This window comes from Opisthorchis viverrini, assembly GCF_000715545.1.
Source record: "Opisthorchis viverrini unplaced genomic scaffold opera_v5_188, whole genome shotgun sequence".
NCBI lineage: Eukaryota > Metazoa > Platyhelminthes > Trematoda > Opisthorchiida > Opisthorchiidae > Opisthorchis > Opisthorchis viverrini.
The window spans coordinates 811549-826756 of NW_008751842.1; the positions used below are offsets into that span (position 1 = coordinate 811549).

At 44.6% G+C, this 15208-nt stretch overlaps 1 protein-coding gene across 1 annotated transcript in view; it reads left to right on the forward strand.

Moving 5' to 3' along the window:
• T265_07791 (hypothetical protein) overlaps positions 1–15208 on the forward strand; it is a gene marked incomplete at both ends in the record, with an annotated part of 33575 nt that overhangs the window by 16389 nt on the left and 1978 nt on the right. Inside the window, 7 exons of the mRNA XM_009173403.1 lie at positions 851–984; positions 1675–1754; positions 5882–6118; positions 10392–10596; positions 11897–11999; positions 13147–13277; positions 14946–15170. Of these exons, the coding sequence (XP_009171667.1) occupies positions 851–984; positions 1675–1754; positions 5882–6118; positions 10392–10596; positions 11897–11999; positions 13147–13277; positions 14946–15170 (1115 nt within the window). The remainder of the gene's footprint in view (positions 1–850; positions 985–1674; positions 1755–5881; positions 6119–10391; positions 10597–11896; positions 12000–13146; positions 13278–14945; positions 15171–15208) is intronic.

A 15208-nucleotide genomic window follows, 5' to 3' on the forward strand; every position in this document is an offset into this window, starting at 1 on the left:
TTTCGGCCGGTTTCAGCTTCGTGTTTCGAGCTCAGACCCCTGCAGACCTCACATTGTCATTGATCCAAAGCCACTCCCCAAGTACTTCCGAGTCCTTCGCTCTCTGTACTGTTCAAAATGAGGTGCTTGTAGATTTACACTGCCTTGATCACCAGTGGCCCCAAAGGGGTCTTCCTTACCGTGTCCAGTGCATATCCCACCGCTGACGAGTTTGACTGTCGCGTGTCATTCATCTGCGTCTCTTGGTGGTTCTTTTGTGCTCCGCTTGTGCTCAGCAATTCTGAGTACATGTCCTCGCAAGCACTTCTAGTCAACATTCAACGCTAGTTTGATCTACCAGTTGGAAGACAGTTTGTTGATCGCCTCTGCGTCTTTCTAAAACGGTTTGTCGTGTACCTATGAACAAACCTTCAGTCGTCAGTTGCAGTCCTCCAGTAGATGCAGTAGCAGGAACGCTGGATTCTGTTTCACAATGCATCTACGTGGTACAACTTCACTTGTGATGTTTGTCTATCATTTATGCGCGAACTGAACAATTCACAATTTATTTAGCTTAGTTGAAGTTTAAGCAGAAAGACCATCCCAGATAGCTTATAGAATGACCGTTTGAGATTACTGTGGGACATTCTCTTTTTGTGTTGATTGTTAGAAACTTGCGAATTATTTTCCCCTTTTCCCCGCACAAAATCAGTCTGTATGCTGGAGTTATCGCGTCTAACTGTGTGCTGCACGCATATTCAACCTTTCGGCAACTGGTCAGCTTAGTGACCAACCTTGATGGATTGTTTCTTTTGCGTTGATATTTTCGTTAGAACGTAGTTTTGTTGATCTGGCGAAATTATTCTTCCAGAATATATGAACTACGAGGGAACAAAGTTTTCAAAGAGTCGCGGGATTGGTGTATTTGGTGACGGTGCCATGAGTTCGGGGATTCATTCAAACGTGTGGCGATTCTACCTGCTCTACCGGAGACCGGAAACTCAGGTAAGCAGTAACGTGTATAGACTTTCACAACTACGTCATTGGCGCCCGATCATCTTTGCTTCCTTCGTACTTACTCAGTCCGAGACACTGTAAATATTAGTTGGGTTTTGTATAAGCTGACCGTTCCAAGTCAATAAACAGCATATTCACTGCCTATTGGTCCCATGCTTTTACCACTCTACTTGCTGCTGGTCCACCCAATGCTCATCCGTAATTTCATCTGCATCTGATCCCCAGTATTTCCATACTTTAACTATGCTCTCAGTTTAACTGAGTGTGTGTATCTGAATATTGTCCAATCCTCCATTACTTAGGCGAACTGGATTGGAAGTTTCTCATTTTTGGAGACAGTCGATTACTACATGGGTAGACCATTATGTACTGTCGGATTTTACATGACAAGCAGCTCTTGTGAATGAGACACGTGTTTGACGCCTTCCAGTATATGGTCCGTGATATGTTTTTCTTCCGACTCGTGTCTGTTCCTATGTTTATGCGTGATGCTGAATCTGAGACTTCTCCGGAATCCCTATAGCTCGATTTACATTTTGCAAATCTGACATTAGTAACAGCCTCCATCAGTTTACCTGCTTTCCGAACTGCTTGGAAAATGTTACTATGGCAACTATTACGCAACCATTGAAGAACTATATGTGTGTGCACAAGTTTACTGTTTTCATTCACTTACAGGATAGCGCTTTTGTGTGGGATGACTTTATGCTTGTGACCAACTGCGAATTGCTGAACAATTTGGGCAACTTCATCAACCGGTTAGTTTCATACGGCGTCTTTCCTGGTTCTGTGCATTTTTGCATTCTGCTGACAAAACACCCCTCTGTTCTTATTATGGAAGAATATTAAGCCATTATTTCTGTCTAACTTGTGTCAAGGCTTCAGAGTCTTTCATCACCGAGTTTTCACGGTCGTCCATTAGTAATTCATTTCAAAAAATTTCGGCGTTATTTGTCTCGACCTGGTACACTGGGCGTTAAGGCCATAATTGTAGCACGCAAATCCCCCTGTCTGTAATGCTGGAAGTCATTCGGAATCCCAGAAACCGATACAAACGTTACAGACTTAAAAGAATCTACCTTCCTTCAGCACTCGGGTGAATTACCTGCAGGCTGCAAAATCCATCGGTGATCTTCAGTTACGTGCTTCTCGGCTTTTCAGCATAGATTGGCTCCACTCACAGGACGAAATCTCCACACAAAAATCTCAAATCTCCTCACACTACCAACAACGTCTACTCGTTGCCTGGGAAGATGAACAAATTGTATGAATTACTGAGAATATCGAAACACTAGTTCTGTGGAAAAGCTGATTACTTGATGCGATGAAAGATACGGTCATTTGGGAGAATTGTTGCAATCTACTCCGATCGTCATCATCGATGACAGTGATTCACTGGTGATACATGCTGTCGCACAATCATGATGGAAGAGGGCATTAACAAAGAGTAGAAAGGAAAGGGTAGGGAATTGGTGCGAAAAAGTCCCATGTCCTTTAGTAAAACTGTCAGGAATGTGACGCGTACACCTTGAGCCAGCATTATTATGAATACATCTGAGCATTTTGTCGAGTTAAGACACCCTCTAGGGGGCCTTTACGAACCTCACTCGACATAATCCCAACGCGCAACGACGGGCGAACTTTAGCTTATCAACACAATTAGAAATGACTGCGCACGTCACTTGCCCAGTCGTGTGCCATGTGTTGCAGGTTTTTTAGCAGCATGCACAGAGGATTACATGGGCCCTCGGCAAGAAGACCCCGCAGTATTCGGTTTGACTGAACCCACCTTCACTTGAAGTTTCCATTTCGTGGCCTGTCTCCAGCGAACCTTTAACGAACAATCGCTCAGAACGGAAAACACCGTTTCCCTGGGTAGACGGTGGTCGAGCATGTGTAGTACACGCCCCAGCTGCCTTATCCTGTTAAATTTCATGTATCGTTCTAATGGCTCAGAGTTGTCGCAAAGTTCCTGCTTAATCACCATTTAATTGTTTATTTTCTGCAGCCAGCTAACTCGTGGTTTGCTGCGAAGATCGAACGCCAAAAGAAGTCTAGGGTCTTCAGCTCGACAGCGATGGCCAGTGTAAGACTACTGGAGTAGTCCCACTTTCAAGGAATAAATAGCTGCATCTCTCAAGCTCTCAACCCACATTACTAGTAGCCTACGTTTGTAAAACCTCTATCCACTGACTTGACTGTTAGGAGACTCTGTGAATGTCTCCTGGACATGCTTCAGTACGACTCCATAGGTTACTGAATCACCCAAACCGTCGCATCACGATAAGACGCATTCTTTTCTTCTCTGCTTCTGGCGAACCCTCCTGGCCTTCATTATGGGAGCAGTAGACTCTTCACTATGTAAACCGGAAATGTTCGTGCTGTTTGCATTCGCCTCTTAGTATTCCCTCAAGAACCGCCAACTGTTTGGTATTAAAAGCCAAACCCAGATTCCTGATTGGCTATTACTCCTTTCATTCAAAGCCCAATGAGTAGTCTTATGCTTAATGATGTTTAGACTGTTATGAGCGTCCCATATTTTCCCACACTGGATGTATTGTTCTCAAAACTACTTGGGAAGGACCCCGGCCTATTTCAAGGTCAGTGGAACATGTTTTAAGATGTAGTGGACTATCAAGTGATTTTCTCGTCTGGGAATAATGATGCGTGCTCGGATTTTCATTTCAGAGTCCTTCCGGTTGTCCAATACATTCTTCCCTCCGTTTTATTTTAAGCCGTTTCGACCACTAGAACACTATCTGAATCCAAATTTCTTTGTCTTTTCTGATGAATACTGTGATTTTTGTCTCCTCTATACGTCCGCTGATAGTACTGTGGCTAAGTCTCCTTGTTTGATCAATCCTTTCTTTTTCAACACCTTACGTTTTTCATTATACACTTTAAGCGCCGTTACTTGAGGTTGCTCTAATTTCTACGCCACAAATTCAGTCTCTGGTACATGAAGCCTTAGTTGACTTGGTTGTTGTGTACGTGACTTGTCACAAGCTCGTACTAGTCAAACAAAAATTGCGTTGTCACGGTGTTTCAAACCTTCTCTTATCATGTACTGGCCAGCTTCTCCAAGGGCAATCCACTGTGAAATGGTCCACCTTCTGTCTCTCGAAGATGCAAAAGCAAACTACCATTCAACTATGTCGATGCTTCAATAGGCGAGGGAGGCGATATCATATGTCACAAATCCACGAGAAACTCTGCAATTAAATCCAAAATGCTAATGCTTGCGGGTACCAAGGGAATGCACGTTGCCATGTGAGCGATTTCTTACAGAGGCATCTGGGTTGTTTGATCTAGTTTCGTCTGAAACGCAAAGCGGAATCGCTGCTTCTATGAGGTACGCGGCGAACGTTTTCTCAAGGGTTTTTTTCACAATTCAAAGGCTGAAAGTTGACGCTTGGTTTGCACTTACAAGTAATCGGTGTTATGTCTTGAAAACGCAGCTTAATCGTGATTTCAAACCGTCGTCAGGCTGTGCATGAATACTGGTTTCGAAATGGTTCAGCGATGATTGTCATATCGCGTTGGTGCTTACTGAAAATACACGTTAGCCATTCGCCATTAGTGCGCGCATTGAAATGGCTGCACGTTCCTGCGCATAGGTCGATCATAAATTCAAATAACCCCTTGTGCATCTCCATTCCGAAGACGATCGAATTCGATAGGATATCCTAGGAGAAAATGAAAGTTCAGAAGTGACTTTTTGACTACACGGCATAACGGAAACAAAAAATAAGATAACTGCCTTACTAAGTTTGCTAGCAAAGTTCTTGTTCAAACTCGAATCCCTCACTCTCACCGTCCAAGTAGGGAAACATGATAATACATACATTCTCAGCGTTACTCTAAAGAACTATCCTAAACATGGCTCTACATTGACCCCACTTCTCTAGAATGACACTTATCTACCGATGTGTTTTTAACACCAATAGTTCAATGGTTAGTGCGCAGCCGGATCGATAAACAATCCCGCATTTACTGTAATCTCCTCACAAACAATCTTGACAAAAACCAGTCAGATATCGAATGCCTTTTCGATGCACGGAAACCCCATCAAGACGTTTTTTCGCCCAACGTCCTTTGACTAAGTCACTCACCACATAAAGATTGTGCGAAATGACTGCTCGCCGAGAGTGCTAGAATGGATTGCCTAATTGTCTAGACGTAAAGCACTCTACTATGTTGCAGTCGGTGAACAACTTCCACTTATCAGATAGAAAGCAATGTATTGTACTATCACTCACTCCATTGCGGATTCTAAGGTCATTTACCAACGATTTCCGCCAGAATGTCACGTACCCTTTCCAGGTTGCAGCACGGAATCAGCTAGCGTGAAGCAGAAGCCGTATAACTGCTTTGATGCGATGGCATGTCAAACCGTGTCACTTGTCGCCGGTTTTGATGGAGCCATTTTTCCAAACATTCACCAGTTGCTTTATGTAATTCAAGGGTTCGAACAGTTCTGTACGGTTCGGTGTGCTCTTAAGCACGTCCGTTTTGCGGACTTCAGCGGCGATATCGGGCTTGTGCCACAATCCTCTAACAACTATCTTCGTAATATGCAGACTGCGTCCGTGGAGTAGTCACGTGGTGTTGGTCACTACGATCCTTTTGTTTCAAAGGTGAACGGAAACAACGACAGTTTCCAGTTGCAAGTGGTGTTATTCGGCGATAAACGGGCCACTGAGCCAAACTTTCCGGTTGATTTGGTCGACTGCATTGTCGCCACATAACTGTGCTTTAGGTGTTGTCTACTTTCCTCTAGTTGCGTCATCCGTCATCATATTCAATTACTTGAGTGGTCCGCATTCCTTGAAATAACTACCACTGACGCATCTTCCTCTCACCTCTTCTTTTCTTCCACCCATAGTGCTCTGGCTTTCGTTGCTCGCTTCTTCAATGGTAAAATCCCAAATATGGATGGACTGGATCCCAGCGACGTTGAATTCCTGGCCCAGGTCGCTCAACTGATAAGATCGTACGCAATGCATATGGAAGCCGGCCGTTTGCGCGAAGGACTTCGACAAATTTTAGCAATTTCGCGTCTCGGAAACGTGTATTTTCAAGTTAACCAACCCTGGGTTGCGATCAAGAAAGAAGAGACGAAGTGAGACACGGTCATCTTTATGCTTAAGTCGGTCGTTGGTATCACTTTGGTAGTGGTTTGTCTTCGATCAGCTCTAGATTCTATACTTACCAGCACCCTGTATTTTTCGGACAGTGTGGATTTCCATAAAAAAAACAAGAGGAAATTGGAGCAGATTTGTTCGGAAAATCGCTAGAACGGCCACGTTTTTTGGCTGGCCTGCATTCCGCCAATCGATATTTAGAGAAAATCGAATCTTAATGAGTCAGGCAATCCTTTGCAAAGTAATAACCGTTCACCACTCTGGAATACATGATCTTGAGATTTCTAGTTAATCACCTTTGATCAGCGCAACTCACGCCATCAAGTTGAGTCTATCTTCTGCTGTTCATACTTGGGCGCCGAAAAGGCATTGCAGTTGAATGATTGTTTTTAGAGGGTAGTCTGCTTCTTTGTAATGTTCTCTCTCCCTTTTATACTGAAAATTCACCTTCGGGTGCATATAGCTTTACTTGCATTCACTAGATCATATATCATGAAGCGAATCTACAAACATCAGTGGTACTGCAGCAACCCTGTTGTTCAGCTGGGCAAATGGAAACGACGTTGTGCATTGTCACCGATTTCACATGTGGACGACGACTGAGTGAAGAAAGTACTAGTAGTTGACACTGATGGCACCAGCTGTAGGAAACGTGATGAAATTGAGTCCGGGACTGCGTGTGCTTGACACGCCTACATTTAGTGACTTCCGTTGTGTGTGTGAAGCCGATCGACGGATGCGTCAACAAAGTTCTCCTGGGACTTGGATGAATCTGACAAACGTTGACTTCACTGGGCTTGATTAAGGCAATCGATCCACGCTTGGTATTTTGCGTTGCGCTAAAATTAATCTTAACGGACAAGTTGAAATCAGATAATCAGTACTTTCGCTTTCTTGCATTTTTGACTAACATACGTAATAAGATGGAGGTGAATTTGCGAGTTCCAATAGAGGAACAGTACCGGAATTGCGGACAGTTTCAGCCAGTAAGACGTGGGCTCATGGTATGGTGGAACTGAAGGGGAAGGGGAACTCTAATATTGTGATCAGTTTCGTGTGCCTAGCACAAAGTAGAAGGCTTCTGTGCCTTGTCACCATACCGCGTATATTCAGGATGATGGAAAAGAGCGACGCTATTATGGATTCTGTGTCACCTCGAAAATCGTCTTTACCGAATTGTGACTTCCTGCTGTAGACCCCACTATGGCAGTCGATCTCAAGGTAGTTCAGTGGCTAGTCGTTCAGCTGTAGCACCCTTTCGGTGCCTAGCTACCTTGTTAACGGAAGGAGGCATGAGGACTGGGATACTACTGCCTCGAGCTCAATGATCAAAGCGCCGATCCACTCACCTGAAGGTGCGAACCGAGCACCCTTTGCCTAGCTACCTTGTTAACGGAAGGAGGCATGAGGACTGGGATACTACTGCCTCGAGCTCAATGATCAAAGCGCCGATCCACTCACCTGAAGGTGCGAACCGAACCTCTACATCTTTACCGCTCCTGTCTAGGCTTGGGAACCGGGCACTATCTCCCTTCGTACTTCTTTCAGGTGGCCTGGCAGCTAGGCACCGGATGCTGAATGATTATTATCAATTTTTCTAACTAGGCACTTGAAATGAACCAACTGGTAGTGATAGCTCTCATTCGTTCACGCCAATTCCTCTTGCCTGACTGTTCCAACCAAACAGTTCTCAGCGAAGTAGTGGGTTATGCGTCATCTTATGGAACGTGAATCACCTCCGTTATCCCAAAACTTGTAGCTAGACCTCATTGTTGCTCACCTGCTGTTCACACCAGATGTGTGCAGTCTTACGCAGTCATATGCAGCCAATCGATCGGATTCTTCAATCTGGGGAGCTCAAGTTTCACATCTTTATATTAACACGTTGCTTATTGAGGCCTTGTAAACTTTCCCCTTGATTCCATGGCTTAGCCAGTGTGCGTGATTATTTGGCCATACATACTGCTGGTGCCGAAGTAGCTGTCTGTTTACAGGTTCGAATAAAGCACGGCTGATTGTAAGACCGGGTTCTTTTTACCTTCAAATTGAACATCGTAGTTTTGCATTTCTGCGAAGGGAATCCTAATTCAAACGTTGGAAGTTGCCAGTCTATCAGGTGAACCATGAACCACAAGCTTACTTTAACAGACCAAGAATGTGTGGTCCACGTACTCCTTATCTTGAAGTGAGGCCCCGGACAGTAGTTTGAGACCATTGTGTGTTTAATTCTAAGAGCTGTCCTTTAGGGCGTCATTGGTAATGGGATCTGATGAAGACGAGGAGATCGGCTAACCCTGATGGACACCAACCACTCCATACGTATACATTTGTTCGGAAATACGGTAGTACAAGGATTTCAGGGTATTCAATATTTTCCTGGAACCTCATTTGTTAGTAAACAGCTCCAAGGTGTAGCGGTATTTGAAACACTTACAACAGCTGTGTGTATGACGTAGCCTCGCAGCTGTCGCACGTTAAGTAAATGAATTCGAAAACCCCTGCCTGTTCTTCACAGACAGTTTTCTCACCACGGATACCGTCGACGTGGAATGGTTGCCACAGGTACCTCAGGGGTGACGTTGAGCAAGCTTCTGCTGTTATAGTTATTTCATTTTTGTGAATAGCGACGATATTGGCTTTACCTGTATGGTTGGTGTTTATTTGGAGGTCCAAATGGCCTTCAGCTGTGTTACCAGCAGCCGGCTGCCAGTGCTGTTATGGTTATTTCATTTTTGTGAATAGCGACGGTATTGGCTTTACCTATATGGCTGGTGTTTATTTGGAGGTCCAAATGGCTTTCAGCTGTGTTACCAGCAGCCGGCTGCCATCTGTGAATAATGCAAGTCCGAACCTGAAATCTTGTTCCATTTAAAGTTGTCTAATTCGCTACTTTTATGGTTGCCTGCCCAACCTCCAGTGCGCTTCGATAGACTCGTTAGCAGTTCATTCACCAATTAACGCTTGGCACCCATTTATTGGGCGGTTCCGGAACAGATTTCTAAAACTTTCAGAAGTCGACGGAGCTTTAATCTCCAGTGAACATCCAGACCACCATTGTCGACACCCTTGTTCCGTAGAAACGGATTAGGTTACATTCATGGTTGACAGTATATGTCGTTTGACTTTTGACCACCTGCTCACACACTCCAAACTGTAGTAAATAGAATTTGTCGATCAGCACAGCCAAACAAGTTACTGAATCGTCATTAGAGCCATCGATCTGATTACACACACATCACTCAAGGACGAACGTGTTCATCTATTTTGATGAGATAAGGCAGTTGTGTCTAGCCTGAGTTGATGGTCCATTGGTTTGAACCCTGATACAACTGGAGGATAACGAAGTTCAATGCTTCCCTGTTCGGTGTCGCTAAGGCAGGAGGATGGGTGTGAATATATTACACACTTATTGGTATACCTGAACAACTAAGTGGAAAAATAGGACGCCCACACTGATATCCTACATTCAGCGGCATTGTTTTTAGACGGAAAATACTTCGTTCCGGTGATGTCATTTATTTTAACCGTTCTCTGCAGGCATGTGGTACTTGTTAGTGATCACCCTCTCTTAAAGAGGGGATAAAGAATTGTAACCCCGATTTTGGCGAAAGGAGGAAATAATCATCGACCTTTAATTAAAATTTCACTGCATAGGAGTCACAGAAAGAATGCACACACAGCTTGCGGACGACTGTCAATCAATTAAAGCCTCAATGAAATGGTCGATACAACGCGCGGATCGACAAGAATAGAATATTCGCATTTAGTTCACAACTCACATCGCATCTCATTCGGTTTGCGCAAAAGTTACACCAACTGCGCCTGGTCTAGTCACTAAATCCGATTCATGCGTCAAGTCCCACAGAGAACTTACTTATCATATTGAACCAAATGAAGTTTTTTATTCGCTACTGCTTCGCACGCTCATGTACATTTGCTTTACATGCTAATGCTGAGCTGTAACCTTGTGAATTAAACCATCACGTATATCGTCAAATGTCCGTAGCAACCCCCACTCTTGACTCGCAAACTACCCCGTGATCGTCCAACCTGTTCGTGATTGGGCTTGTTGCCTTTGCTGCAGAATCTCTTAACTATTTAGTTTTCTTTTTCTGGAAACCCCGTCTGCTACTGGTTTAACTGACCGCAGGAGAGAAAGGTGGTAGAAGAGTTACCTTCCCTTGGATATTACTATGGTAGCCCATTGTTCTCCGATACAGTTTTCTTATTGTTGTTCGTTATTGTTTCCAGGCCCAGAGCCGGTGTTGTCATCGGAGTTGCCGCGAATGTCGCCTGTCTTTTGGGCATGTTGCTGTACCCCTTCATGCCAACAATCGGACGGCAAATCTGGACAGAACAATGCAATTTGTCTACGGATGTGCTTAGTCTTCTTTCGCTTAGTCGTCAAGACTATAGGTTAGCACAACTCCTGCCAGCCGGGCACCAGATTGGCCGGGTGAGTTTTTTTTGTTTTTCACCTACCACTGCGTACTTTGGATTTTACGAAGTCTAACATGCACCATCCCCACCAAAAATCCCACTCCATAATACACTACTCATAAAGTTGTTGAACATTTATCGACAGCACACGATCGGTTTCGCCCTCCTCGAGGCTTCTCGGGTAGACACGATCCCCGAGTTTCAGTCAACCTTGTGTTCTACTTGAACCCAGATTGCACAAAATTAGCGAAATACACTCATTTGCAAACAGGTTTGGTTTTGCGAGAGACTCACCTGGAAGCCAGCTGAATCTCTCGTTTATGTTGCTTCCATAATGTTTTCTTCATATTGGGACGACTGTCGCTCGTGAGCTATTGCATGAAGTCGATGTGGACAAGAATGGTCATACCTTATTGGACTTTCTCGGCCATCTCCAGGTAGTCACTCGGGTTTACTTAACACATGACAAACCCTACCAATCTGTTCACAACGAATTTTCTGTGATCATCTAGGATGTGACAGACTGAATAGCATTTCTCTAGTTGCATGTTTTGTGTTTTGTTCTCTCCTGAGCCTTGCTACCACGCAGTCCTTGTATCGGGGGTTTCATGAAATCCTACTGCAGTGTACAAGTGTTTTTTACGGTAAACATGTGATACAGCTGGTATTTGTACAAAAGCGAGGCAGTTGTTTGTGAGTACTGTGCACAGTGAACGGGATGGAAGACCGTCAGTAACTCCGATCGTGAGGTTTTCCGTTATCACTATCCAGCCCGATTCATTCAGCCATCGTTTCCCCAGCATCTCACCGACATCAGCGTTTCACCGTTGGTGCTTGCTTTTCATCCATTCATTTTTGCAGAAGGACATTCGGAAAGCCGATGACGTAGCTGTTTTTCTTTAGTCGATTCCTAAACAGTCGCATCAGCATAGTTGATAACATGGATAGTTTTCGCAAACATCTGTTGACTTATGGTTGTTGGCTTGTTCGCTGAGCTGGGCAATTTGATCGCAATCGTTTCATCACCAGTCGAGTTGTGTGTAACACAACTACGCTCCCCAATAACGCACTCATGATGTCACCTCGATTGGTGATGAAACGTTTGCAATCAAATTGCGCAGCTCAGCGAACAAGCCAACAACCATCTGCGCTACCTGAGGTACCAACATTTTCCTCTATAGAAAACCTGTTGACTTATCCTGTTCGCTACGGGGGAGGGAGAGAAAGGTGGTGAACGTATACCGCGTTCTATTAGTTTGGAGCACATGTTTCGCGGTCTTGGATGTGACCAAGTCATTACTTTTCTCCACGTTTAGCCCACCCCCCTCTTCCGAAAAATGGAGCCCGAAGATATCAACAAGCTGTCCAAACTCTACGGTTCAGGGATGACGGCCAGTTCGGATTCGCCCTCTGGTGAAAGTGGAAATCGGAAATGACCCAATGCCAGTTTATGTGATGTTTTTGCTTGTTGGTTTTGTTTTGCATATCGGCAGTGCATTTGTCCCCGAATCCCATTAAAATGAACTCCTCGGATAAACCGCAATGTTCTTCTCTTCCGTTGATGGGCAGGCTCTACTGGACCGTTATTGCCATGCGTTTTGACCGATGGTGTTTTTAGGCTTCGAAGTGTGTACCCGCCGTTTGCTGACAGAGTTATGATCCACCACTTGACAGAGAATGACAGTAAAGTCTTTCGGAATTGCACTGTTTTTTAGGAATTGCCCATTTGAGCGGATGTCCAAACTAGTTTCTAGTCTGTTGCCCTTTTGAGGCACTCAGTATTCGCACAATGGAATTGAACTTTTGAAAGCCACGTGTTACTGATGGACTAAAACAGACAGGCAAAGTCCAAACTTTTGAGCCTCTTCTAGGCATCCAGGGGTATCAGCGATGTTAGGAAAGTATTCCATCAGAATTTTTCCGCCAGAGGTGTGATTGAATAGGTGGACAATGAAATTTAGTGAGCTGTGAAAATATGAACGTAGATTAGGGTTGTTTCTGGTTCGAGCATATACGCAACAAAATGCAAAATTTTTTGTGTAAAAAGTTTCGTTCCACTTGCAAACGTTTTGCAGCTAAGAGCATTGTGCGACCAGGGAGCTCCCTCCGCTGAGGACCCGCTTTAGCCTCAATATGTCGGAATGCCTGTGTTTTTAAGCTACGGCTGTTCGGTTGCAGAATGTTTTAATTGATGGTGCGAGCTACGTTATTGTGCTTTCTCCGCCGCCGAAGCGTGTCCCACGTCAAGACACCAAAGAAATTGGGTGACGGGCACGTTGTAGCTGCCTGCGCCTTTGTTGATCATTGGACCAGTAGTACAAACGGAGCTCTGTTTCTGGGCTGGGCGTCTTGATCCTTCTGGTACAAAAGCTGCCCTCTCGAACACTGTTTTCCCTATATATTTAGTTCCTAGCCTGTGTTTCATAATCACTCATCTACCAAAACCGGAGAATTTATCAGCCACCTTGACATTTTCAAGTATCCGGAACCTTTATGCTCTTCCCAGTTCATAGCCCGTAATAATAGTTTCTTCGTTCACCCCACTCCTGTTTGGTGCCGCACCCAGGTTGTTCGAATCGTCCTCATTCAGTTATAACACCTTTATGGTGCCTAGCTCCCATGCTACCCGAAGGAAGTATAAGACCTGAGATACTGTCAGACTGCCCAAGCCTAGACAGGAGCTGTCCAGATGCAGAGGTCGGATTCGAACGAGGACCCTTAGGTCAGTAAGTTCGCGCCTTAACCACTGAGTCATCTGGAGCTCATTTCAACATATCAAATATTCAGCTGCGTAAAGTGACCCGTTGTTTTCGACAAGGTCTCGTTTGGATACTACAATTTGAGTGTGAAATAACACAGAGCTACTTGAACGCTCAAAACTATCCAGCACAATTTTGGGTTGAATAGAAATCTAATCAAATAATCTGGGTTTTGCTCTTGTTTGATTGTTCGGTGGCCACTCGGGTGGCGTTGACCGTATTGGCCGTTTTTCGGCCCAGGGAACTTGACTCTCCAGCTTGGCTGCGGTCGTTTCAGTTGCCTAATTTGGTGTGTCCGATTGAATTGTTTTGACCTGGTTATTTGTTTGCACCACGTAGTTTAGGGTAATGTCTCCCTAATAGGTTTGAAACACACTTACACGGTCAAATTAGGTCTAATGAGAGAGCGTAACGGAACTGATATAACTAAGAAATTGATACAATGACGGTGGGAATCCGCTTCCACTGGCAGTGTCTCGTCACCCCATTCGTCAACTATTTGCGGTAATTCGTTGATCACCAACAATGTCGATCATGTAGAGAATCGGTAAGCTGACGGAGTGTTCAGAGATCAACGTTCTGAACTGCATAAGAGCTGTGAAGAACTATCTCGCTTTGTTGATAGAGTACTACTCGCAAGGTTATTGAATCCTTTTCGACAGCACATGACCGGTTTTCACCCTTCTTCAGGCTCATTAATTAGGCGCAGTTCTCGGGTTTTCCTTATGTTCTACTTGGACCTATTGATTTGTGCACTTATTTGGTTTTAACGGTAAACTCAACTCAATCCCAGCTGAATTTATCGTTTTTTCGGGTCGCTTAACTGAATTTGCTGCACAAAAGCCACCCCACGTTTCAGCTGGCACAGTTTTCGAGACGTCGCAGTATATTTTCCTCATGGGATGCTACTTATAAGGTTGCTGAAGGCTCTTGTACACCTCATGTCCGGTTATACCCTTCTTCGGGTTCACCAGGCAGGTGCAGCCCGAGTTTTCGTCAACTTTATCGTAAACGAGGGTTTTACTCGCTTGTTAGAATCAAATCAGTGTGCAAATTAGAATATTTCGCAGATCTTGCTTTTTGTGTTGTTTCTGAGGTCATGGATGGATAGCTGAATTCTGATTGGCTGTTGGCGGTTCGAATTTCGCCAGCGAGCTGACGATGGATTTCGTCAGCTGGTGCACAGGTCTATCCAGTTGGTTTTTACGCCCAATATTTTATGGCTACATGGTTTACACTTAAACGAGATAGTTGAATTTGGACGCAAAATTTCCGGCTGGCGCAAATTGGTGAGGTGTCTAAACGCTTTGCATGATTGCCAGGCAATCGTTCACTCTAGGCAGTGCTGCGGATTTTCTTAAGATCATTGAGCTTTCCATTCTTCGAGTTTTTGTGCGCGCAGGCAACGCACATTACAGTATTAGCATTTTCTGGTGATGGAGCCGTTTCATTCAATGCCTACAGCATGATGCGTGTTGAGTTCGCAAGAGGCTGCTTCAAGTCCCGGGCAAATGGACCACTCCGGGCTCGGTTTTTCGCCGTCTCTCTATCCATTCGCATCTTTTCTCTATAGGACGATGCAGTCGTAAACCATGAATTTTTCTAGAAATACACTCATCTGCAACTCAATTTGGTTTTCACTCACGAATCAACTGAACCTCTCGTTTATGATGTCCTCCAGCTGAATGTGCTGCACACAGGCCGCCTCATGATTCAGTTGGCACGATATTCGAGAAATCGCAGTATATTTTCATCAAGGAAACTACTCACAAGGTTGCTGAAAACTCCTCGACAGCCCACGACCGGTTTCGCCCTTCTTGGGGCTCATCAGGTAGGCAATTTGGGTTCAAGTAGATCATAAGGTTGATG